The sequence below is a fragment of the Rhinatrema bivittatum genome, chromosome 14 (assembly GCF_901001135.1).
Source record: "Rhinatrema bivittatum chromosome 14, aRhiBiv1.1, whole genome shotgun sequence".
Lineage (NCBI taxonomy): Eukaryota > Metazoa > Chordata > Amphibia > Gymnophiona > Rhinatrematidae > Rhinatrema > Rhinatrema bivittatum.
The window spans coordinates 15,838,065-15,864,866 of NC_042628.1; the positions used below are offsets into that span (position 1 = coordinate 15,838,065).

Consider the following 26,802-nt stretch of genomic DNA (forward strand, 5'->3'; position numbering starts at 1 on the left):
CCCTTCCTATGCCAATCAAAAATAGCTCTAAGTTGGGCAGCTACATAATACCACTTCAAGTGCGGTACGCCGAGCCCACCCCTCAGCTTGGGTCTGTACATAACACTTCTAGCAATCCGTGGGGGTCTCCTTTTCCAAATGTAGGAAAAAATCCGCCGTTGCCAACTATTGACCAAGGTGTCTGAGAGGTGTATGGGAAGTGCCTGAAATAAATATCCAAGCCGGGGGAGAATATTCATTTTGACCGAGGCTATCCGGCCGAACCAAGAGAGGTACAGCTCCGACCATCGATCCAGATCTTGGAAAATTTTGTGAATAAGTGGGGGATAATTCAACTGGTAAAGATCTTTGGGATCTTTGCTAATATATACCCCCAGATATTTAATTTTTGTGGCCGCCCATCGGAACTGGAATCGTGCTTGCAATGCCAAAAGGGCATCTGCCGGTAATGTAATATTCAGAATTTCAGATTTCTCAACATTAAGCTTAAAACCCGATACATCCCCAAAGGTGTGTAGAGCTGCCAATGTGCCCTGGAGGGAATTGGCCGGGTCTGTCAGAGAGAACAATATGTCGTCCGCGAACATCGACATTTTGAAGGTCTGGTCCCTGATCTGCACCCCCTTGATAGAGGTGCTAGCACGCACCGTGATGGCCAGAGGCTCAAGAAACAAGGCGAAGAGCAGGGGGGACAAGGGGCACCCCTGCCTCGTGCCTCTCCGAATGGCAAAGGCCTCGGAGTACATGCCATTAACCTTCACCCTGGCAGTAGGCTTGGTATAAAGTTGTCGAAGCCAAGACAGGAATGCATCCCCGAAGTTCATAGCTTGTAGGGTGTGAAATAAGTAGGGCCACCGCACCATGTCGAAAGCTTTTTCGGCGTCAACCGACAGCAAAACCATGGGTTGCGAGGTACTTCTAGCCCAACTAATAAGATCAACGATTTTGCGAATATTATCCGCCGCCATCCGGCCCGGGATGAACCCCGCTTGGTCGGTATGTACCAACTTTCCCATAACCCCGTTCATGCGATTCGCCAGAATTTTGGCAAGCAATTTAAGATCAATATTCAGTAGGGAGATGGGCCGATAGGACCCGCAGCAGGTGTGGTCCCTCCCCGGTTTCCCGATAATGGTGATCCCAGCTTCGTTGGATCCTGGTCTTAGGGGTTCTCCATTCCTCAGGGAGTTAAACAGTGTTTGCAGTGGGGCAATGAGTGTCTCAGAGAACGTTTTATAAAATTGTGGAGTGAATCCATCAAGTCCCGGTGCCTTATTTGCCTTGAGGTCCCGAATCGCCCATTGAATCTCTAGGGCAGTGATTTCACTATCAAGTCTATCCTTTTCCTCCTGCGTTAAGGCTGGCAAAGGAATATTGGCTAAGTAGCTCTGGATCTGATCAGAGGGTATTTGGGGGCTATCATCATATAGAGCCCCATAAAATTCTTGGAACCGGGCTCGAATGGCTGGAGGCGACGTTAAGAGCTCACCAGTGCCAGTTTTAATTTGTAAAATTTGGTTTTGGGTTAGACGTCGTTTTAAAAATCTGGCCAACAATTTCCCTGGTCTATTACCCCACTCAAACTGCTCCAGATTCAGCATCCTCAATTTATCCGCTAGCTCCTCGGAGGCGATCACCCTCAAGGCCTCTCTGGCTTGTTGCAGTTGCATGTATGTAGTACCAGATAGCGTGCGTTTGTGCTCTTGAGCTAGCGAGTCAATCTTTCCCTGTATCTGTCGTGTGGCCTCCAGCTTTGCTCTTTTCACATAGGTGCCCCTGGATATGAATTTCCCCCTTAATACTGCTTTCAAGCAGTCCCAGATTAAAGTAGCTGCACCTTCGTTTACTGCTAAATATTCGCTGATGTCCTTGGTAATGGTGCTACAAAACTGGACATCCCTCAAGAGGGTATCATTAAGTTTCCAAGATTTGTAACCCGTTCTGTCTGGGCGTGTGCTTATGTCTAAAAGGACAGAAGCGTGATCTGACCACACGATAGACTGACAGTCCGTTTTTGCAACCCGGGTCATAAGATCCCTGTCCACCAAAAAGAAATCGATTCGGGAGTATGAAGTGTGGGGAGCAGAAAAGAACGTGTAATTGCGCTCAGTTGGATGCTGTTGTCTCCATGCATCCACTAAGTTCCATTTGTCCATTAAAGATTTCAAGCTCCGCCGATGGGGGCGCGAGCCCTCGGCTGCCCCTTTGGAGTTATCTACTGTGGGGTCTAGAGTCATATTGAAATCCCCAACCAGTATAAGCAACCCCTCCCCCTCCTTGCACAGAAGCGCATCTAGTTGCGTATAGAATTCCTTCTGGCCAGTATTTGGGGCATAGACATTCAAGATAGTGTACAAAATCTCCTGTAATTCAAAGCAGACAAGTAAATATCGCCCCTCAGGGTCCCCCACTTGCTTGCGAATGATATAGTCTTGCCCTTGACAAAATAAGGTACATACTCCTGCGTATTTAGAGGATGGACGAGCCGCCGAGTATACTTTATGCGCAAACATTGGCCAATTGAGCAGATGTTCATAGCGTGTTTTGAGATGGGTTTCCTGCAGGCATATTATCTGTGCCCGCGCTGCTAGTATATCTTGCCTGAGTTGATGCCTTTTACGTGGGGTATGTATCCCCTTCACGTTAAGGGAAAATATTTGTAACGCCATCATAGCAGCAGGCTGATAAGTAATAGCGCATAAGTGCCACTCTTAGCATCCTCGCCCTCCTCCAGCCATGGATAACACTGGGCTGTCAGTCCCCACCTCATACTGGATCCCCGCATTGCCATAAACCAAACATACACATGTACCATACAAAGAATCATCCCCCACTCCCAGTGCATACAACCCCATCCCCGTCCCCCCCCCTCCCCTCCCCCACCCCCCCTTTCCCTCTCCTTCTGGGAACGCCATGTCACCATGCCGTTACCAATCTGGTATGTGAGACTAGTGAAGTCCCCAACGCAGCATTCCCCCCCTCCAGTAAACGCCTCCACCAGTGAAGTGAGAATCGAACTGTGTCCTCAAGATGAAACATAACTAAACTGCTCAAATTAGTAACAAACAACAATGTCCATCGGAGTTAAGTGCGCCATCCGTGCTCCAAAAGCAGGCTTTCAAGTGCTCCCCGGGTCCACCAGGACTATGCAACTAAACATCAGCTCTTGCCGAGCTTACTTCAGGTGCCCTCGCTGGCCTCTTGTGCAGACTTTAAGATGGCGCTGGCATTCCTCCGCAACCGCTTCCCGCCAGTATCCACCCGTTGCCATCGCCTCCCTTCCGATTTCTCCCGTGGTTTCAATGGCGCCGGCAAAGAGATCTGAAAGCCAGCGGCCCTAACAATGGTCACCGCTTCTGTTACGCTTTGCGCCTTAGATGTAGCCCCCTGGATGGTGATAGCTATTCCTTGGGGAAATAACCAGCGGTATCTGATATTCTCGCGACGCAGCACTGATGTTACCGGTTGGTATTCTTGGCGGCGCTTAAGAGTGGCTGAGGATATGTCTGAGAAGACTGCTACTTGGTGGGATTCCCACTCCCAGCTTTGTTTCTTCCGCGCCGCGGCCAGGATTTTTTCCTTAATTGGAAAACGTAGGAAGCATGCCACTATGTCCCGGGGTTGGTTCCCTATGCGGGGACCCAGCGTGCGGTGGGCCCGTTCAATCTCAATATCTATTGGAGCTGCCGAGGAGTCCTCCTGCAATAGGAAAAAGTTACCCAGGGAGCGGACCACCTCAGCGCACTCTGTGTACTGTGCTGTCTCAGGTACGCCGCGAAAACGCAAATTACACCGGCGGGTCCGGTTCTCCAGATCTTCCAGTTTTGCTGAAATTTCGGTCTGGTCCTGTCTAATACTCTCCTCCTGTTCTTGCATTTTATCCAGTCGCACTTCTTGAGCATCTAAGCGGCAGTCGCACTCGTCGACCCGGCGCCCGATGTCCGCCATGTCTTCCCGTATTTCCGCCATCTTGTCTAACATCTCCCTTTTATTATTTTTCATATCTCGTCTCAGGTCTTGAAACCACTGCCGGAATTCATCCCGCGTGGGCATCGTAGAGCCTGGAGTTATTTGCTCGGCCCCGGAATCCTCTCCCTCCTCGGGGTCCGGCGATGGCGGCTCGATCGCGGTTTTCTCGGCAGGCAGGGCCTCGTCATCTTTGCCCTTCGCATACGAAAACTGCCGTAAATCCGTGCCTTTTCGCTTAGCCATCATGTCGAGAACCCTCTGAGACGACTGGTGAGATGTTTTCTCGGGTTCCAGGGGCAGATGGTGGGCGATTCTCCTCTCTAATAGCTTTAGGCGAACTGGAGCTGTGGGATCAAGCTGCCATTCGGGCTCGTGACGTCACCGTCCCCCCTAAAGCTCCAATTTCTAAAACTCATAACCACCTCTAACTCCTGTAAGAATGTGACTGTAAATATTCATTAAGTTATTTATTTTATCCCCATACAATTCTTTTACTCCCCACTGTTCCTCTTTTTTTCTCTATCCCAGTTATTCCACCCCTGGTTTTTTGTAACTGCTTCCCCTTTGCACCAGTTTAGTTCTACTGTTCTTTGCACCCCTTGTTTCTATGTAAACCAGCATGATGTGACTTGTTCATGAATGCCGGTATATAAAAAAAACCTAAATAAATAAATAAATAAATAAATAAATCATATTATTTACCTCCTTTTAAAAACGGCAATGAATTACAATCGCATTTACAGCCTATACTGCCATTGGAACCACCAAGCCTGGCTATCACTAAAAATATTGGAGGATTCAGACTCTGCTCAAGCCAGCCACCACGATAGTAACATTTGTCTTGGCACCGGATAGAGACTGGGTCTTGAGAATGTTCTTTAGATATCGGACTGAGATTTTCTTACATCTTCAGGTCAGGGTTTTTCCAGATTTGTCAAAGCACACTCAGAAGAGAAAACCATTTTTGTTACTTAGGCCTAGAGTGTTACAGATTGGAGCTTTCTTTTTGATAAAATTTCCTTGTGCATGCTATATTAATTATAAGGATATATCTTTTTTTTTTCTCCTTCCTTCTCAGTTGACACAGTTTCTAAGTGATAAGGTTGTACTTCCAGAAGAATCTTAATTACTGTTTCCATCTGTTTTCCAGTAAGGTTGAGATAGATTCTCGATTGTAAATTTGAACCCTGCTTAAATAGTTGCTGTTATTTATTACTTTAATATTAATTTCTTGGAATTGTGTAATTGGATTCCCTATTATAGTGGAATTTTGGAGAATACGAAGGGTAAAGTGTAGTGGATGGTTATGATTTACATAATTAGTTTGTAACCTTGTATGTTTGTTTTCTATATATCAAGTTTATTCTTGAATATTGTAATTGAAATTGCGTAAAAAAGAAAGAGATAGGCAACCGAAGGTATGTGCAAAAAGTTCTAGAAGCAATGCTGCTTGAGAAGGCCATTAGGGAGCTACAGGTGGGAATGGGAAGTAGATGTGTTTTGCTTTTGGGAGGTAGGTGGTCTGTTTGTATGCTGGGTTTTAGCCAACAGTTGGGTGGGTTTGGGATGATTTTATTCTTTTCCAATTGATTTTTGTGTTAATTGAGGATGGGAGTAGAGATGTCAGGATGCCTTTGTTTATGATTTATATTGTTTCATTGTATTATTACTTTCTGATCCAGCTCCCTCATGAGGGGGGGGGGGTATATCCGACTGCAATAGGAATTTTTTATTAATGTATTTTTTGATGCTACATCTGATTTATTTAAAATTTATGCATATTAGACCCTGCGGTAACAGGTGATGAGTGTGGGCTCTGTCATCAGAAAGGCAGGAGTAAACTGACATTACATGACAAGTAACATCTGAAACCTGATTTGTTACGGACGCTCTTCAAAAGTAATTTTATCTCCTCTAGATGAGACCCCCACCCCTCGGTGACAAATGTCTTTATGCAGGTGCCTGTGTGAGGCCACTTGGCTGCTGCGGACATGCCAGGAAGCAGAAGGAACAAGACACCGACCAGGCTTGCTCAATTTGTTTTTTAATCGATATATTTTTGAAGGGTTCACCGGTGAGAAATGCCCAAAGCACATCCTGTTTACATAGGTCCCTTGGATGCGAGTTTCTTAGGATAACTCTACATTAACGAAACAGGAAACAGCTCACGGTGGGGCTTTGTAGATACAGATTGAGGGACCCTTCATCAGACGGCTTCTTGGGAAGTCATGTTTCACTGTGGGTGGAATAAGGGCAGCAGATGATTGATTTGTTAAGGTGGTAGCCTGACAGCATCCTAGCAACTTTGGGTAAATATCACCTTTCCTTTAAAAATAATGAAATGGCTGGCAGAAGCGCTGATCACTAGAACTTGCAGACCATCAATTCTAAAAGCCAATGCTAATGTCAACAACACTAAATGAATTCTCTATGCTATACGCCTCGGGTCATCAGCCTCAAGTGGCTCTTCTTAATTAAGGGAGAATTTCCTGGCCATCTTATGCCACAACTCGTTTACAAATATATTTTTGAAGATATTCTTTTTTTGTGAGAAGAAAAACTAACCACCAATGGAATGTAAAAAGAAGTCATCTAACTCCTGAATAGCCTACAGTTGCAAGCAGCTGAGGAACCTGTGGCATCTTCTCCTGGGGACCAGCTGCACAAGCAGGACAACTTGTACGGTAATAATAATAATAAATAATAATGGCTAAGGAAAATAAAGCAATGTGATCATCTAGCTGCATGGATTCTACAGAATACCAGGAGAATCAATGCACACAGCTATGCAGGGATTTCAGGCTATTTTATGAAGGGTAATAAAAATATTCTGAGACATTCTTCAATCTAATTTTGCTGCGTTTGATTGCTGCGGTGCTTCAGATGACCAGAAAGTGCTCGATTTTTTCAGGCCATATATTGCAACCGACCAACATAATTTAAAACACTAGTGACGTGCATTGTCTCCTAGGCTTTGTCCAAGGAAAAGCATTCTTAGCAAAAAAAAAAAAAAAAAAGGCTTTTAACAATGATATAATAGTCTGAAGAAATTATACATTACATTGTACATGCTAGTCATGTTTCCACAGTTCTCACACTTAAAACCATCATAATAAAGCACCACCAATCCGTGGGGGGAGGACTCTGCGGAACCAGACCATTGCATCCAAGAATGCATGACTTTTGAAGTTTAAATGATCAGACACTTTGGAACTGACAAAAAAAAGCGGACACGGCAAAGACCTAGGTTTCCCACCACAGTATGAGCCATAAAGGTATACTGCCTGCCACCTTCTGGTTCCCTATCAAACCCTGCTTAACACTGGAATGCCTTTTATGCTTCACCTATGGCAGCTGCGCTGCTTTTTTATTTTCTGGTAATGTCATCTTTTGTTCATATTAATTCTGACCGGAGGAAGAAAGTTTCAGCTCTCAAAAGCTAGTCAGAAAATGTATTGTTAGCCCATTAAAAAGGTATCACCAGATTATATATTTTTTTGTTTTTATTTGAGTGAGAATTAGTGAGTGAATCCATGGAACTTGTTGTGCCCAAAGTATCAACTGATACTAATCTGAAGTGGTACAAGCGAGAGATACCAATTCCTTTTGTAAATGGAGTCCCACTGATAAAACCAATTAACATCCTGATAACGTGGTAGATTTATTTCCTAAGCTCAAAAGAGTTTACCATCAACAGTCCAAGTATTTATTAATCAAATATTACTTGGGGAGCTTGAGATAAAAGTATGTGAAGTAGTTTGGCCAGGATCATATATAGAGCATTAGTACACAAGTCCTGTGCCCTAACCACGAGACCGCACATGCTTCACGGGCCAAATTCTGGTCACCAAATGACAATACAGATTTGTAGGGCAAAGAGCTTTCATGCCAGCAGCTAAGGCTCAGCTGTTTTATGAAGCAGCATTTTTATGCCAATAAGTCTTTTGACAACCAGGAAACACAAGAATGTTTCTATTATTTCATAGTAATCCCTTTTAAAAAGTTTGCAGCATCGAAAATGTTGAATTTCCCCCCTCCCCCCCAAAAAAAGCCCCCCAAACAGCGAAGCCAGAAATAAAAATGGTAACCTTTAAAATCTGAATTCTTGAATGAGTGAGATTTTTCTCCCTTCTCAGAATGCAACACCCTTGACACTCCTCCCAGTAGCTACTTCATCAAAGGCTTGCTTGGGAACACACTTTAGATAATTCTGTCAGCCACAATCAAGGCAATTGAGCAGCCGATGTACCATCTAGAAGTAATTAGAGCTTCAGAACCAATATGCTGCAGCTATTCAGCACTCACTACATCAAAAGCAAACACAGTAGCAAGAGAGAAAATGAAATGGGTATTGAAAATGTTCAGGCTCCACGGCTAGAGAGTGTGTGTGTGTGTGTGTGTGTGTGTGTGTGCTAGATTCATAGCAGCTCTCTGGGTGGTCTTTCACAGAAATACAATAGTGACACATATTAATTGCTACATTAACTTGTGACAACTGCATTTTCACTCAGAGAACCAATCTTAGGATAACTTTCCCATTAATATGGGGGGATCAAGGATTTGACTTTGAAGTGGCTTCGGGTCTTTTTATGCAGGGCAAATGCTATCAGGGGTCAACGGAGATGATTTCGTCCTCTGTAGTGAAGTTTGGATGTGGGGGTTCCTCCAGGTTTCCCCGTTTTCACTGATTTTATTTAATATTTTTCTGCAGCCATTGGGGGGGAAATTATCCGACCTTTAGGTATAAAAGGATATTTATACGCTGATATCTAGTTAATAATTCCTTTAGATAATAATGATGTCATTTCTTCTAGGAAAACTGAGGTTCGTTTGGAGACTGTTGCAACAATGGCTGCAGCAAAATAGGTTGGTTTTAAATTCTGCAACCACAAAGATGTTGAGGTTTGGAAGTAAGAGGGTAGTACCAATTCCACTTAAAGTCAAAGCTGGGCTCAGTGTGGGCGGAGTCTGTGGAGAAAGTGCCAAATTTGGGCATATGTTTGGTTTTTTTTTATGCTAGATTGGATGGGGAAGCCTAGATTTCTAAGATTGTCCAAGTGACATTTGGGAAATTGAAAATGTTGCCCAATTTGAAGCCTTTTTGGAGATCCGTAACTTTAGGCTGGTCGTGCATTCGTTAGTTGCATCCCATTTGGATTATGGAAATCTTCTCCCGATGGGTTTACTGCAGCAGTTGTTGAGATTGAAAATTGCTCAGAATGTGGTGGCTAGGATGGTAGAGGGCTGTACAAGATTGACTCCCATAAATGAAATGGTGATTTTACATTGGCTTTCGGTGGACATTTAAGGTGCTGAAAGGTATAGCCCCTGATTACTTGTGGGATAAACTACAATGGTATCATCCAAGCAATAATTTAAGATTTAGTCAGGGGGTTACTCCCCTCACCTCTGATTCGAAGAGACTCCGGCATAGCCTTCGGTAGCATGCTGATCCAAGCCTGGGGTAGAACTTCCTGTAACTCTGGAACCCCTTTATAGGTCCCCTAGCTGGGACTTCCTGTGGTGCTGGCTGATATCACATCCTCCATAAGTACATAAGGAAGTCATTTGCAACCAGCCAGTGCCTCAGCAACAGGTCTCCTGATGTGGTACTTCCTGTGTCTGTTCCCCCTCAGCTTGACTTCTTGGATTCTGACCCTGACTTTCTCTGATCGCTGGATTGAATAATTTCCCCTGGACCTGACCGTCTGCTTTGGATCCAACTTTGCCATGTCTGCTGTCTGCCCTGACCTCTGGCCTGTTCTTTGTCTCTGTTGTCTGCTGCCAGTCCTGACCTCTAGATCATTATTTAACTCTGTCAGCTGCCTGCTGACTCTTACGTGGCTTCTCTGTACTGCCCTAGGGACCACTTAAGACCTGCTGGCTGCCAGAACCTGCAGGGAAGTCAGTTGGTAAAGGCGAAACTCCAGCTGATCCCGCCACAGGGCTCCTCCACCAGCTGCCAGGATTGACCTAGTGAGCTTGCTCATTAGGCTGTGCCAACTGCACTGCAGTATCAAGGGTCCATCATTCTTGCAGGCACTACTGTGGTAAATACTTGTACGTAAATATGTACACCCTGCAAGAAAGGAGGTGCAGGGGAGATATGATGCAGACTTTCAGATACCTGAAAGGTTTTAATGATGCTTGATCATCAAAACCTTTTCTGTTGGAAAGAAATCAATAGAACTAGGGGTCATGAAATGAAACTCCAGGGAGGACGACTCAGAACCAATGGCAGGAAATATTTCTTCTCAGAGAGGGCGGTGAATGCCTGGAATTCCCTTCCAGAAGAGGCGGTGAAGACGAAAACAGTCAAGGAATTCAAAGGGGCATGGGATAAACACTGTGGATCCGTAAAGGCTAGAGGTCAGAAATAAAAGAGTGCATGGGGGTAACTTGTTGATGTGGCAGTTGCTACCCTTAACAATTAAGCCTTCATACTGTTAATGCAACTCCATCATTGCTCTCTGCTTCGATGGCAGTGAGACAAGGAGAATTGGATTAAAACAGCAACCAACAAGGGCCCCAACTTTTACGGTTTGGGGAACAAATAAACATGGGGGTAACTTGCTGATGTGGCACTTACTACCCTTAATCACTAAGTCCAATACTTTTGATACAACTCCAACATTGCTGTCTGCTTTTATGGCGACGGTTAAGGGAAATTGGATTCAAACAATTATTTTACTATTTTATTTGTTTTTATTATCTTATTATGAAACTTTGTATTTACTTCTCTTCATTTAATTTTGGAAATCAAATATTTTTAAATTAATATTTATTAACTAATGTAAACTGATGTGATATGTTCTCATGAAACTTCGGTATATTTATTATTTATTTATTTAAAGATTTTTTATATACCGGGGCACGTTAAAAAAAAAAAACATCACCCCGGTTCACATTGTAACATAACATAGCAACAAGCTTTACAATCGTTTAATGTCAAGCAAAAGTTATATAAAAGTTAATAATAAATAAAATAAATGCGAGGGCCCTGACTTTTACGATCTGGTAAACTAAGCATGGAGGTAACCTGCAGAGTGCAGCAACTACTGGCATAAGTTCGCTGGGCAGACTGGGTGGATCATTTGGTCCTTTTCTGTGATCATTTCTGTTTCTATGTAAGGCAGTGGGCCCCACACCTGTCCAACTTACCAGGATCTCTAAAATGAACATGCATAAGATACTGGAGATCAACATACATAAATATGTCTTATGTTTACTGTAGGGGTAAGCAACTCGTCTTGGATTGCCACAAACAGGTCTGGTTTTCACAATATCCACATGACTATGCATGAGGTACAGTTGCATGCATTGCTTCCATTGTCTGCAAATATCTCTCATGCATATTCATTGTGGATATTCTGAAAACCAGACCTGTTGGGGGGCACTCCAGAACTGGTATATTTATTGTGGCTACCCAGAAAATCTAACTAGCTGTGGAGGAAGACAGACAGGTAGGTTTGGGAACCACTGCACGAAGGCTTGTATTTTCTTAAATCTTTCCCCCCCAGTGGCTTTATTCTCTCTCTCTATACCCTAAGTAAACACTATGTGGTTCTGTTTTTTGTCTTTATTTTTTTTTTAATAAGATGTTTTATTTGTTATACTGTTTGAGCACAAAGCCATCGTTAAAAAAAGGAGTGAATGTCTGCAAGAAAGACTGGCAAATGGCACAATCAGATTGTCCATAATACAATCATGCAGAAAATCTAACATTCACATTGTCCATCTGGTATTTTCCAAAACAAAGCAAAGTTAACTCTTTTGCAAAATACATTATTTGTGAACACAAATTACAGTCATTTGTAACAGAGGTGGACTGATTGTATTAGCTGTAACAATGCCAGATTCAAAGTTGTAAGCATCTGTTCTCCAGTCCCTATATCAGCTACACATATCTACAGAGTGCTGACAAAACTGTACAATTCTCATCTCTTCTCATAGTCCAAAGCAAAGTCTCTGGGGATATAGGGCTGAAAAAAAATGGATTAAAAAAGTCATTTGGCAAAACACAGGAGTATCCATCTGCCACCGACTTAGCTGCTAAACAATATTTCATAGGCACATTTTGGTAGTGCAATGTCTCAGGTCACATAAACCGGATGAACTTTTTTTTTTTCTATTTATTGAAATATGCAACAAAGTGAATTTAAACAATTTAGATGTGTATAGTCGGAGGTTTTAAAATGCTTCCAGGTCCTACTCACTGAATTTTCAAAGGGGTCCTGCATGTAAAAATAATATGTGCATGCATATATACTATTTTATAAACTTTGAGAATATGCATGTATTTTCGGTCTCACCTGTACATTTTCCTGGGAAGGGGCAGTGTAGGTGTGTCCCAGGGTGAGAGTTACTTTGCCCTCTGGGCAGCTTGCTTGTGGCTATATCATGTCCAGCTGGTTAAGATTCCAATGTTTGTGTACAGTTTCTCTTATTTATTTATTTTATTTTTATTTATTTAAGGTTTTTATATACCGGCAATCATGAGGACATATCTTGCTGGTTTACATGAAACGGGGTGCATTAAATACATCAAACTAAAACTGTGGTGATCGAAGGAAACAGTTACAATTAACAAGGGTCACAGAACTTGGAGAAGAAGGAAGAGATAGGAAAGAATAACTGGTTAGACAAAATACAAATTAAATTAATTAAATACTATGTATTTATTTATTTATTTTTAATTTTTATAGACCGAAGTTCTTGTAGGAACTACAAATCAATCCGGTTTACATACAACTTTTAAATGCCCAAAAAGAGTAGTGGGCTTTACATAGAACAGTTGAACAATAAAACAGGTAACAATAGAACTAACAATAATGCTGGAACAAATAGAATAGATAACCAATTAAACATAGTAATATAGTAATAAATATTATATAGAAAATAAATATAAAATAAATATAAAAGAGATAGAGTAAATGGAGTGTGAGTACAGTATAAATACAAAAGATGAAAGAGCTCAAAAATTAAGGTACAGTTGAAAAAAATCGTAATAGGAAAAACAGTGAGATAACCCATGATTTGGGTTAAAAGACTTGATTAGGTAGCATTAGATGTCTGGGAAGGCTTGACGGAAAAGCCATGTTTTTAGCTTTTTTTTTGTACAAATGGTATTGTTAATGGTTGAATGTTTTGGGGAGTCCTTGGATTGAGTCCTTGGATTGTGTCATTAGATTGTGTCTGGGAAAGCTTGCTTGAATAACCAAGTCTTAAGTCCTTTCCTAAAAGTTAGGAGGCATGGTTCTAGTCTGAGATCTGTAGGAATGGAATTCCATAGAGAAGGGCCAGCTGTGGAGGTGGCCCGATCTCTGAGGGTAATGTGTCTGGTCGTTTTCGTGGGAGGAACTTGGAGGGCGCCTCTGTAAACTTCTCTGGTAGGTCTTGTCGAATTGTATGCTTGGAGGGGGATTTGAAGATCGAGGGAGATGCGTTGATGTATAGTTTTGAAGATGACACACATGGCTTTATACATGATACGGAAGTATACGGGTAGCCAATGTAGCTCTTTCAGGATGGGAGTTATGTGGTCTCTCTTTTTTGCACCTGTTAGTAGTCGGGCTGCTGAATTTTGAACCATCTGTAATGGTTTGGAATAGGATGAGGGCAGACCTAGCAATAGGGAATTGCAATAGTCTAATTTTGAGAAGATGACTGCTTGGATGATCGTTCTGAAGTCTTGAGCATGGAAGAGAGGTCTTATCCTTTTCAGGACATGGAGTTTATAGAAACAGTCTTTGGTTGTTTTGTTGATATGTGCTTTGAAGTTTAGCCGGTTGTCTATTATCACTCCTAAGTCTCTAACTTGTGAGGTAGGTAGGTTGGTAGGAAGAGAAGAGTTAGAGCTATTGTTCTCAGGAGAGATGAGTAGGATTTCTGTCTTGGAGGAGTTTAAGATGAGGTGAAGGCTGTTGAGTAGTTGTTTGATTTTCAGGTGGCATGATTCCCAGAAGTCAAGAGTTTTAGAGTATGTGTCTTTGATGGGGATGATGATTTGAATATCATCTGCGTATAGGAAATACTTTAGATTGAGGTCGGTGAGAAGTTGGCAGAGAGGAAGAAGGTAAATATTGAAAAGAGTCGGAGATAATGAAGAACCTTGCGGAACTCCTATGACGGCGTCAAATCTTGAAGATTCCTTGTTTTGGAGTCTAACTTTGTAGCCTCTGTTGTTGAGGAAGGTTTTGAACCAGGATAGGACAGTGCCGCTGATTCCTATGGACGACAGCTGGTTTAGGAGGATGGCGTGGTTGACCGTGTCAAACGCTGCGGATAGGTCTAATAAGATCAATAGGAAAGAGTTTCCTTTGTCGAGGCCCAATAAGATAAGATCTGTCAACGAGGTGAGGAGGGATTCTGTGCCTCGATTTTTTCGGAAGCCGTGTTGTGGGGTGAAGAGAAGATTGTTGTCTTCGATGAAATCTGAAAGTTGAGAGTTCACTAGTTTTTCCATGATCTTGGCAATGAATGGGAGGTTAGCGATGGGGCGGAAGTTGTTGGGGTCCTTCGGGTCAAGGTTAGGTTTCTTTAGGAGCGGTGAGATTGAGGCCATTTTGAGATCATCTGGGAAGGTTCCTTGGGCTAGGGAGCAATTGATGATATTTGTCAATGATGTGGCTATTGTGTCTGGAATAGATAGAAGTAGTTTGGAGGGGATGTGGTCTGCAGGATGAGACGAGGGTTTCATTCTTTTCAGGATGGCTTGTATCTCAATGGAAGAGACGGGTTCAAAGGTGTTTAAGCTGACGTTTTTGTAGGCAGGTTGTTGATATGTCTGGAGGGCGGCGGTGTCAGGAGGCAGTTGTGTTAGGAGATTGGTGATTTTATTTTGGAAAAACTGAGCAAGTTCTTCAGCTTTGGATTGAGCCATGTTGCCGGGGATTTCTCGCGGTAAGGCTTGGGTGAGGCTGGAGACATAAGTGAAGAGGGCTTTGGCGTCAAAGACCAGGTTGTGAATCTTAGATGCATAATAGTCTTTTTTTGACTTTGAGGTGAGGGATTTGTACTGGTATAGAATAGATTTGTATGAGGAGATAGTGGAGTCGCAAGGGGTTTTACGCCAGATTGCTTCTTTTTTTCTTAAACTTTGTTTTAGTTTTCTGAGTTCAATAGTAAACCAAGGTTGTCTGCTGATGGCATTGGTGTGAGATTTTTTTGTTGTTGAAGGACAGAGCTTATTAGCTATATTTTCTGTTATGTTGTTCCAGGAGCGAATGGCAGTGTTCGGGTCGGTGAAGTCTAATAATGGGAGCTGTGAGACCAACTGGGTGTTAAGGTCTTCTAGGGAGCATCGCCTCTTGTAGTGGAATGAAGGTGAGGGGATGTTAGGAGTGTTGGATTCTTTCAGCGCGAAGGAGGTAGAGATGAGAGTGTGGTCTGACCATGGAACCTTTTTGTTCTTCAGATTGGATGTAGTCGTAATGCCTTTATTGACGAAAATCAAGTCCAGAGTGTGACCCGCTTTGTGTGTGGGTTCGTTGACTAGTTGTTGGAATCCCATAGCAGACAGGGCTGAGAGGAGGTTATATAGAACCTTTACCGTTTAACAGTGTGCTGGCAACTCTGCTTCGACTCTTTCTACTGGCCCGGCTTTGACACTGTGCTGTTTGGCTTGGGTGGAGTTCAGCAGTACGCACAGTAGTTGCTATTTCGTACTGAACTTATTTGCACACTGTTACTCCTGCTAGTTGACTTATGCAAGTGAAATCGGACTTGCTTGTTCTTTGGATGGGCGATCTGGGTGAATGTTGGGGTTTGAGAGTGAAATGCTAGCGGGTCCAAGTGAACTGGTGAAGGTACCGTGGAACTGGTGAGTCCAAGTGCTCACACAAATATTTTTGGAACGGTGTATGTGCGTGCTTTATAAAATATGCACCTCCGCCTGTAACTCTGGGTGTTTATTCGCGCAGTGTCACGATAAGTTTGCACGTAAAATGCACCTGTATGTTTATAAAATGGGTAGAAAAAAGTATACACTTTCTTGTATTGGAAATATTTCTACATACTGACACATTATGAACATATGTTTAGAGCAGGAGTACGTGACATTTTATAGAACGTGCAGCTCCCCCTGCAGTTTATAAAATACTAGCATGAATCTCCATGCGCGCACATGCTGTAGTGTGAATAGGTTTGATAGCTGGGCTCTAAAAGTTTTTTTTTTAGGGTGGTGGGGCACTGGGAGTAGAAGAATGGAGTAAGCAGGCTGTGAAGCAGGGAAGCCAGGGATAAAATCTCAAGGCATTCCTTAAGACCTCGGCCAAGTCACTTCACCCTCAATTTCCCCAGGCACACAAAGTTATTGGGAGATGCATCAAGCCCCGGTAGTGCTCTAACGCGAGTTGAACAGCGGATATTGCACAACATATTTTGCATGACCCCGCCCTGGCACTCTCCCCTATTACAATGCCCTCCTTTGCATGTGATTTCAATGTATGAATAATGCAAAGGTATGCCCAGTTTGGGTAATTGCCAGGTTCTTGCCTGGTTTTGGCCTCTGTTGGAAACAGGATGCTGGGCTTGATGGACCCTTGGTCTGACCCAGTATGGCATATTCTTATGTTCTTATGTTCAAAGGTGGTCATAAATAGGCAATCTGAAGCAAATATTTTATGACAACTGACCAAGAAGGTGGTCGGCCATGATAAAATAACACCACCTACTCGAAAGGCGGGAAATGTGGGGTGGGAGGGTCCAGGATCCTAACATATCTCAAGGCTCCCACCTCACATTTTAAAAAACTGGCTGGGGGGGGGGGAATCCCAGTCCCATGGCAAAATGGGGGTCAGTGCTGACCTTTGGCTCAACCCAGAGCTGCCACCTGAGGTAGCCCTGACTTGCCAGAAGTAGTAAAAAAAAATAAAAAAATTAAGAATGAGCCTGGGAGGCAGCGATGGTGAAGAACCACATTGGGGGTTCAGTGCCCCCCAGCCCCCAAAGGACCAGATCCACAATTGGGGTTCAGTGCCCCCCCATCCCCTCCCAAAGGTAAGTGAAAAAAAACTGGCTTGTCCATGGGCCCCCTGCTGCTCCCCCCCCCCCCCCAAACTTTTCAAAGTAGCCTGTGGTACCTCATTTTGCAAGATGGCACCGACTGAGGCAAGGTCTGGGGGCCAGAACAGAAGGACTCCAGACTGCTTTGAAAGGTTTGGGGGGTGCGGGAGGGCATTGAACTCCCAATGCGATTCTTTACCTTTGAAAGTCAGCACTGACCCCCTGCTCAACTTCCCTATTTTGCCGCAGGACTTTTTTTTTTTTTTGGCCAGCGGCCCTTTAAGGCAATGGTGGTCTCTTGAAGTTGGGGGCCGCTTCAGAGTTCTTTTGTCCTATGGTGTTTGGTCGTGAGGAGGGCCCCCCCCCCCCCCACACGATAGTGGAACCCCACTCACAAAAAATGTTGCGTTTTAATGGCTCTAGGCCTTAGATTTAATGTAAGCCTTCTGAGATTAGGGGAATACCTATGGTAGCTGAATGTAATCTGCTTTGAAGCGTCACAAAAGGCAGAATATAAATAAATAATTTTTAAGACTCGGCGCTTTCCCAGCACCCATCACTCTCTACCCCACAACCAGTGTGCAGTCCCCTATCCCTTTCTCCTCTAATCCACACTTAGCCCTATTAATCTCCTCCTCCACTATCCCAACCCACTGCCGCCCTTCTCTCTGTCCTCCCAGACCTACACTGGGGAAAATACCCCGCCTCCCTCTTCACTCCTCCCAAGCCCCACTGGGGCAAAGGGCGCAGCCTACTCTCCTGGATCCCAACTGCGCTAGGACGCCCACCTGCTCCTCCTTGGCCCCCCCCCGAAGAGGCCAAAGACAGCACCCTTACCCGAGAAGAAAATCCACCTGCCTGGGAAAATCACCTCTGCGAACTGATGCAACTCCACCCGCTTCACTTTATGTAGCTAAAATCTAAGTGCAAGCTCGCAGCATTGCTCCTCGAGAAAAGATGGCTCTCCTCGCCAGTTCTGACGCCTCTTCTTGGTCCAACGTGATTACCTTACTGTTGACTATCGCAGCTGGGTTTCGCTGGGGCACGGGGGGGGGGGAAACGGAACGCGTTAACTTACCTTTTGTATTAACGGAACGCATTTGCACTCACACGCGTTCAAATAACCAACTCCACGCGTTTTTAGAAAATATTTATTTTGAAAAAAATCACTGTACAAATACTTTGCCTGCATAATAACGCTTCCAACACTGCAGGCTCATATAAAAAATATGAAACAAAAGAGAACACAAATAAAACCACACAGTGGAAATGTCGTCTCTAAAATGACAAAGGTTGGGTAAAGAAAATATCTGTTTCCTCTTTGAAGATGCATTTATAACAAAATAAAGGACTTAACAAAAAAAAAAAAAAAAAATTAATGAAGCCAACCGAAAATATTTCATAGAAAATTATAGCAAACCAAAAAAAAAAAAAAAATCCTTCAACATTGCAGGTCTATTTTACCAGCTACGGACCATTTAATAGCCCAGTTACCATGTGCTGCTTGTTCTATTAGCAAAAGGGCCCTGCCAAACCTTTGCGGTGAGCTGATGGAGGGGGCAGCTGTTTCCTTGTCACCACACTTCTCCGCTGGTGCAGAAAATGAACAGGAAGTTGTACAATGCACAACGCACCAAAGAAGTGCATGTGAGGAGGATAGAAAGGCTAGGGTGGGGTGGGTCCCGGTGTAGGAGAGGGGGTCTGAGAATACCTCCCCTGCTGGACTCAGAGCTCCATTACTGCAGGGTAAATACACGAAGGGTAATGTTTAGCTGGAATACTGTCGCAAACAATGGCAGCACTATATTACAAAATTCCTTGATAATTCCCCCCCCCCCCCCCAGTTGCAACCCTTAATTTGCATATATACCTGCTGGGGGCGGGGCTGCTTTCATCTTGGGACTTTTGCTATTCTGAAATCTGTCAGTCACGATTAGCGACATCTGAATGTCTCTCACATCAGTTTGCTCTCCTGCAAGCTACGGACAGCGGCAAACGCGTGAAAACCAGCTGCAGGAAGAGGCTACGTTTTCACTAAATACATTCTACGCTGAGAAAAATCAGCACAGCTTACACCAAAAAAAAAAAATAATAATAATTCTATACACTCATTAGCATTTTTTTCTGTACAAAACCATCTTAATTCCTGTAAAGTTTTCTGGAAAACATAAAATTGCCACGGTATTTAACAGTCAATGTCTACCTTCAAGTTGGCCTAATGAAGGGCGTTTTACCAAGAGACTTAGAAGTAAAAGCACAAGGTATGGGAATACATACTTGCTAAAAAGTATAAAAGCATTTTATAGATTAAAGATTTGCTATCCCTTATGAGATAAAGAGTACCCATGTTAAAAGAGGGCTCCCCCAAAATGAAAGCTTTGTCTGTACATGCTAGAATCGTTTCTCCGGCAGCCAGCAGAATCTCTACCTTGTACCAGATCAACATATTCCTATGTATACATGCAGTCCAAAAGCTGAAATCAGATTTAACAGAATATTTGCACCAGTTTCTGTAAACATGATTGGAAAAAAAATGGGATTTACCTGCAAAACGCCAGGAAGGGCAAAGCAAAGTCTCAGATGTAATCTCTTCACAGTTCTGAACACAGTACATTTGCTTACAGCACAAATAACAAACAATTATAATAATTTAAAAAAAACAAACCAACATTAGAGCCACGGATGCCAGGCAGGATCCATACGGCATAGGTTATCCAGGCTGTTTGCTGCGGCAACAAGGGTGTTGACTTTACTCTCGCCACCTTCAAACTGGGCGAGATTATGCAGCCGGGTCACTATGGCAGTCACAGCTTTCTGAACAAGTGAAACCAGCTGCTGGCTGTCCATATTTTCAGGCTGCCCAGCTGCCGAGAGAGGAGAGGACGTATCCTCTTGCGTTTTCTTGTGCCAAGCAATTATTTCATCCCGTAACACGGTTTTCAGAATGCCGTCAACCTAGGCGGGAAAAAAAAAAAAAAAGGATAATTAATGCCCAGCTAGTGATAAAGCAGTTGAAGGGATATGGCTCGCTAACTATTTTTAAATACTTCTCGCACCTTGAGATCTCCCTGTAAATTTAGTGGCTCCCAACCAGTTCTGGTTTTCAGAAAGTCCATAATGCACGAAACAGCTGACAAAAAAAAATCAGGCTAGTTTGAACACTCTAGTTACCCTGCAAACCAGATCTGTCGGAGGCTCTAGCGGTCAAACACTGAGAATTGCTGATGCATTTTTAACTCTTTGGCAGCAGAGATGGCTTGGGGCCTGGATGGCTCAGGGGAATTGTCACAAAGCCTTTTTAGCTCTAGGTCACTGGTTCGAATCTGGCTCAGGATGGCAGAGGCTTGAAAAAGGTGACCGACATGGAATGAGCAGGTGATCTCATTCCAGGTTCAGAGGCCATAGCAAAAGGTGTTCAAAATTGTGGCCTCCATCAGATTCCTACAAATCTGTACATTCTGCTGCTCAGTCTGTCTCCAATTTGTGAAAAGGACCAGGTGGAATCAAGGTCTGAGCATTCTCACTAATGCACGGACACCTGGATAGTAAGTATTCACTTTTTAAAAAAAATTAAAATCACAATATATGCTTTAAAAAAAAATTTTTTTTTACGGAATTATTTTTTTTTAGTGTACATGAAGGCTTTCGATGTGTATTGATTATGATACAAGTCAAATCTATCAAGGTTACAACAAATTATAGATAAAGCAGTTTCACAGATCTGTGTTCCCTTGATAATTTGAACATTTTCAGAAAATTGTTGAAGCCCCACTTATTCAGAGAGGCCTCTGAATGATTTAGAATTGTATGTGTTTTACTGTTTTAAGTCTTGCTTTGTTTCCACTTTGTTTTATGTTGACTGTATTATGCACTTAGCATGCTTCTTTTTTTATCATTATAAACAGAATATAAATATTTCAAATAAACAAATGAAATAGAACTGTAATTTGGTAGTCCCTATGAACCCTGCACTATTTTTTTAATAGAGTTTCTTTTTTACTCATCTGATAAAAAAAAACATTAATGCAGGATAAAGTCGGCTAATGGCATGCAAACGGACCAGGAGTTTAAAAAAAAAAAAAAAGATGCTAAATGTAAAAAATGTAAGGAAAGTAAAAGCTGCAGTAAAAAATGGAGTAATGCAGAAAAAAATGTTGCAGTAAAAAGAGGCACATGGTAGGATCAGCTTCCAAAAAGAAAAAACCGCACTTGTTAGGAATTAAACATAAATCAGAGCACAGCAGAAGAATTCTTTTAAGGATTTTGTTTTAATTGCCAAGGGAATTATTTACAAACCCCCTCATTCCCCAAAGCATTTGCTAACCTGCTACTAACGGCTTCCTGTGGGCACAGTGATAGTACGGGGTGGGCTGGTGCTTGAGTCAGCGCTTCGAACAGTTATCCACCCGTCCCGAGTTCCTGGTCAGGGTCCATTGGAGCCTGAGACTGCAAACCCTCCAGAGATGGCAGGGAGCATCCCCCACAGCAGAACTGGGCTGGGCATTCCCTCAGCCTGCTGTCCCCTAGATCCACACAGACCTCTCTCTCCTCTCTGGGGGTGGACATGGGCGGGGGGGGGGAGCCGCAGGTAATCCCACCTCCGGCTCCCGGGATAGGGTGGGAGTTGCGACTCCCAGAATCGCAAGAGGGGAGCAGTTGAGCCAGAAGGGGCAGATCTGGGAGGGGGAATGGCTTTCCCCAGCTGCTGTAGCAGTGCTTGGCTCTCCAGGAGCCCCTTTTGGTTCCTGTCCCAGGTGAGGTCTCTCACCCATGACGGCTGGCAGTGAGTTCTCTCTGCTGCGTGACCTCTTGTCCCAGGTGAGGTCTCTCCCCCCTTATGGCCCTCTGTCCTGGTTGAGCTCTCTCCTCGCCATGGCTCTCTGTCCCACTGTGGCCCCCTAACCTGTCTTTTGTTTTTGAATTGTGCCAGGTCAGATGTTATCTCCCAGGTGGGCTCTGAGTTCGCCTTCCTTTAGATTCTGAAATAGCTTAATGCCATCTCCTTTTGCTATTTTTTTTTTTTTTTTTTTAAAGATGGGTAATGAATTATTAGCAGTTTAGAGCAATTGGCCAGAGCCGCTGAGGAAAAGACTGAATTTAAATACTTTCCCCCCCCCCCCCCCCCCCCCCCGTCGGCTGACTGTATCGGCTGAGCCCTCCACGCAGTCTCCGGAGCCACTGGTAATCAGCACATCAGCCCAGGAAAGGTCGAGCCCTTCTCCTCTGAGCCATCCCCCACCCCCCCTTTTTTTTTTAAACTCTATTAAATGCCAGGGACAACTGTGAGCCCCAGAGGAGAAGGAAGCACACTGGTGGGGGAGGGAAGGCTGATAAAGAAAGGAAAATTAAAGAATACTTTACCCCTCTGGAAGGTCACCCCCCCCCCCCCCCCTTCTCTCACCTTAGCTCAACTGAGGGAGACGCAGACAAAGCATCACCTCCAGAGCTATGCGGTAGAGCCCCTCCAGCTCAACCGGGGGAGGAAACTAATCTGTCACCCTCCTGCCCATCGTGTCCCCCCCCCCCCCCCGGGCAAAACGTCGGGGAGTCTCAAGGCTCTGAAACTCCTGCTCACGTGCTCTCAAAATGGCCACCTGTGCCTCCCACCCCCCCGGGGCCTGCAGCACCGGCCCGGCTGACCTCATGGTCCGACCACCTCCCGGTGGGCCCACAGAGGTTCCAGCTCCTCCCGAAGCACCCTCCGCACGCAGCGTGATTGTAAACAGAGTCGCACTCCTCTCACGCCGCAGCCACTTTCCCAGCGCTGAGCGGGCATCGGCCTGAATGGCCACGGGGCCTAAAAATAGCCCCTGCTGCTGAAAAAACACCACGGCGGTGCCGCCCCGATGCTAAGCGAGCCCCATAGCCCGGCAATCGGGAGGTTTTTGCCCTCATTCACTCGGCCATGCCTCCCTGCAGCTCAGTCGATCAACACCTGAGCAGCTCCCTTCACAGCGTTGGCCTCTTTTTTTTTTTAAAGGCACAGACATCAAATATAGGAAATGACCAGCAAACAAGGAAAGCACAATAAAGGGTTAATTCTCTGCTTCTGGATTTAGAGGGAACAAAACTCTGGAGGTGAGGACTCAGCGGGGGTGAGGGAACCAGGACCCCTGGCTTTCACCTTCCCTGACTGATAAAGGCTGAGCTTGCTCAGGGGTCACCAACCACCCCCCCCCCCCCCCGCTCAACCCAAGGGATGGCTCGCGAAGGAACCTAACACCTTGGGGAGCCTTCCGGGAATCTTCTGTCTTCCTTTTTTTTTTTTTTTTTAATATCAAACTCCAGGCTGCAGGTCTGCACCTCTACAATCTGCTGGAGACAGAGAAATACTGAGGGACTGCAGGTGGCACTCTCGGTTATGTAGCAGTGCCTCCAAGTTTTTGTTCTCTGCCTCCCTCTGCTGGTAGGGATGCATAAACCCACTTGTTTGGACTGATCTAGGGTACAAACAGGAATACACTTTACTCTTAAATCCACTCAAGCGCATGTGAAATGTAAGAATGCAAGGCTTTTCCAGTTCACAATCTTCATTGTTTTCATAAATCTTTTTTTTTTTTTTTTTACATTGAATGTACTCACTATGCATGTGGCTTTTAGGAAAATCTTTTAAAATTAACAAAGATAATTCTCTTGTAGCAACCTCTGCTGCCTCTCCCAGTCCAAGTCATTACATTATTTATTACGCTTCTTAGATGCTTGTCTTAACACAGCTCCAAGTGTTGCACAAACACATAATCAATTAAATATATATATATATATATATATATATATATATGTGTATATATATAAAACAAAAAACCCCATAAAATATAGAAAACCAACTGAATATCAAAATAAACTGAATCTTCCACAAAATTAGCCTTCTGGCAGAAAGGGTTTGGCAGAGTCATGCTTTGTATAACCTACCTTAAAATTTGGCTGTGCAAAGCAGCGAGCTACAGCAATCATGGAGGCGGTCAATGGCCCCGATACACCAATGGTGGTGAGGAATTCTGAGATGTTTGGTGTCAGGCGGAATGGGACGGGACGATTGGCATCCAGGTCACCAGTGGCATCATTAATATCAAATCGAAAGTAGGCCACATTGAGCTTACCGGTGTCCTGAAATTCAAAGCAAGACGCATGGAAGGGAACTGTAGAAAAAGAGCATTTACCACCGGCTGCCAGTTCTGGTCCTACGGTTTCAGATATGCAAAGCAAAGATGGCGCTGCTGGAAGAAGCTTAGCACCAGCAAAAGAATTCTTACATGGGAGAGAGATCAGAGTATTAAGAAGGACATCAGCACTGAACATGCCCTGGCTTACGAGCGAGCTTCATTCCTGTCACAGTGTGTGCAACAACTAACCCATTTGGAGACACTACCCCCACTCAGGAGAGATGGGCACCCTAAAATGAAACTGTACTGGAGGAATCTGATTGGGGCTACATTCATTTTTTTTTTTTTATTTTTTTTTTAAATTTTTGGCCCAATTCATCCTTTCTCCTTTATCTTCCAGCTCACTCAGAATCAGTACAGGAATTCTAGTACTATGAGCCTCCATTCACAACCACCACTAGTGGAAGGCTTTCTAGAAGCCACCAGGACCCGAGACACATCCTCTGAAAGATCAAGCAGCTGCAGAATTAACCTCTCAATATCCAGGCTGTGAGCGATAGGGCCTGGAGATTGGGATTCTGCAGCCTGCCTTGATCTTGCATGATGAGATCTGGGGAAGTCCCTAGACTGATTGGTCTCCGGATAAACAACTCCCATAGGAATGGAAACCACACCAGTCCCCTAGGAGTGGAAACCAGACCTGTCTTGGCCAATGAGGGGCTATGAGGATCATAATTCCCCCTGTACTTGCGAAGCTCCAAGAGAGTCTTTGCCACTAAGGGAATCAGAGGATATGCATACAGAAGATCCTTGCCCCAATGACGGGCAAGGGCATACGAGGCTGTTTTGCTACCTGACCTGTACAGGGAGCAGAGCCGAGGTACCTTCCTGTTGCATGGGGACGCAAATAGAACTACATCTGGGCTCCCCCAGAGATGGAATATCCAATTCGCTACCCCCTGGTCCAGGGACCAATCGTGGAGTCTGAAGGCTTGACTCAGCCTGTCTGCCACCCTATTCTCCATCCCAACCAGGAACATGGCCCTGAGCACCATACCGAGGGACAGGGCTCACAACCAGATATGGACCACTTCCTGACACAAGAGGTATGATCCTGTGCCTCCTTGCTTGTTGATATTCAACATAACTACTTGGTTGTCGGTGTAGATCAGGACAACTTTGTTGGACAGCTGATCTCTGAAAGCCCAGAGTGTACCTGATCACCCAAAGCTCCAGAAAGTTGATCTAACAAGAGCATTCTTGGACAGACCAGAGACCCTGAATGCTGAGCCCATTCTAAATGAGCTCCCCACCCCAGGGTGGATGTATCTATGGTTAGGATAATTTGGGTAGAGGGACTTCAAAACGAGATCCCCTGTTCCAAATTTGAAAGTACCCACCACCAGGACAATGAGTCTCGGAGAGACATGGTGACTTGGATGCAATCCTGGAGGTTTTGAGTAGCCTGGCACCACTGCGACCTCAGAGTCCATTGGCCTCTGCGCATGTGTAAACGTGCCAAGGGAGTGACATGGACGGTTACAGCCATATGGCCCAACAACCTTGACATGTGCCAGGCACATGCTGGCTCTGTTGGATCTCTACCGCGATGGTCATCAAGGTAATGGCCCTCTGGCAAGGAAGACAGGCCCTCACGGGGTGGCGGGCGGGTTTCATGAACTAACATCCTGCTGTTCTTGGAGAACACCTGTTTTAGGTAAGCAACTCTGCTTTCTCAGAGTAAAGAAGGATATTAGTCCTAACACATGGGTGAATCCCTAGCTCAGCTGCTCCCCAACACAAAAAGGGGACCAACAGACACCTAACCAGATGCCAACGGGCACAACAGCACCAATGCTGTTGGTAACAGAAGGGGGAAACAGCCTGAATAAAAACAACAGGCCCTAGGTTGGGAGAGTTGGGTTCTACACCTCAAACAGGTTCAGAAGGACAGATTGGCCAAACCTACTGTCGTGTCGGCCATCCCTATCCAGACAGTATTGTGATGTGAATGTGTGGAGAGAATTCCACATTGTAGCCTTGCAGATCTCTTCCATGGGAACTGCTTGCAAGTGAGCCACCGACACTGCCATAACTCTGACAGAATGAGCCTTGACATGACCCCCAAGATGCAGTCCCACCTGGGCATAACTTTCCTGTCACTTGGGTGACATCATCAGATGGAGCCCCGATACGGAAAACATATGTCAAAGTTTCTAGAACTTTGACTAGGCACACTGAGCATGCCCAGCATGCCCTATACCATGAGTCCACGTGGGGTCCCTCTCCAGTTTCTCTTTTTCCGTAGAGTTGTAAGCCTCGCGGTGTGAGTGAGCTCACTTTTGTCTGTTTATGACCTTTTGGAAAACTTTCCTTTTTCTCGCATTTTTTATGGGTTTTCCATGTTATTCCATTGCCGGATCCCTCTTGGTGCCATTTCTGTGGTTATCCTAGTCAGGGTTTTCTGCAATTCGAATAAGTTTCCTTTCGCGGTTGATTCCCTGTGGCAGCGGTGCATCAATGGCACCGTTTGTTTTTTTTTATTTCCAGACAAAGTTTTATGCTTTACTAAAATTATACCAATTAAAAAAAAAAAAAAAGTTTGGACAAGTTCCTGGAGAAGTCCATAAATCATCATTAACCAGATAGACTTGGGGAAAGCCAATACTTATGCTCGGGCTTTAGTAGCATGGGATCTATCTACTATTTGGGATCCTGCCAGGTACTT

At 44.4% G+C, this 26,802-nt stretch overlaps 1 protein-coding gene across 5 annotated transcripts in view; it reads right to left on the reverse strand.

The window, feature by feature from the left end:
* Positions 1-26,802, reverse strand: part of TRRAP (transformation/transcription domain associated protein) — a 252,240-nt gene that overhangs the window by 9,263 nt on the left and 216,175 nt on the right. For 4 of the 5 annotated variants that reach the window (XM_029576433.1, XM_029576429.1, XM_029576430.1 and 1 more), the window contains 2 exons: positions 23,884-24,078; positions 18,118-19,929 (listed from right to left, as the gene is read on the reverse strand). In XM_029576433.1, the coding sequence (XP_029432293.1) occupies positions 19,645-19,929; positions 23,884-24,078 (480 nt within the window). In that variant the 3' untranslated portion in view covers positions 18,118-19,644. Of the gene's footprint in view, positions 1-18,117; positions 19,930-23,883; positions 24,079-26,802 lie in introns of those variants that run through there. The other variant, XM_029576431.1, reaches the window with a different exon arrangement.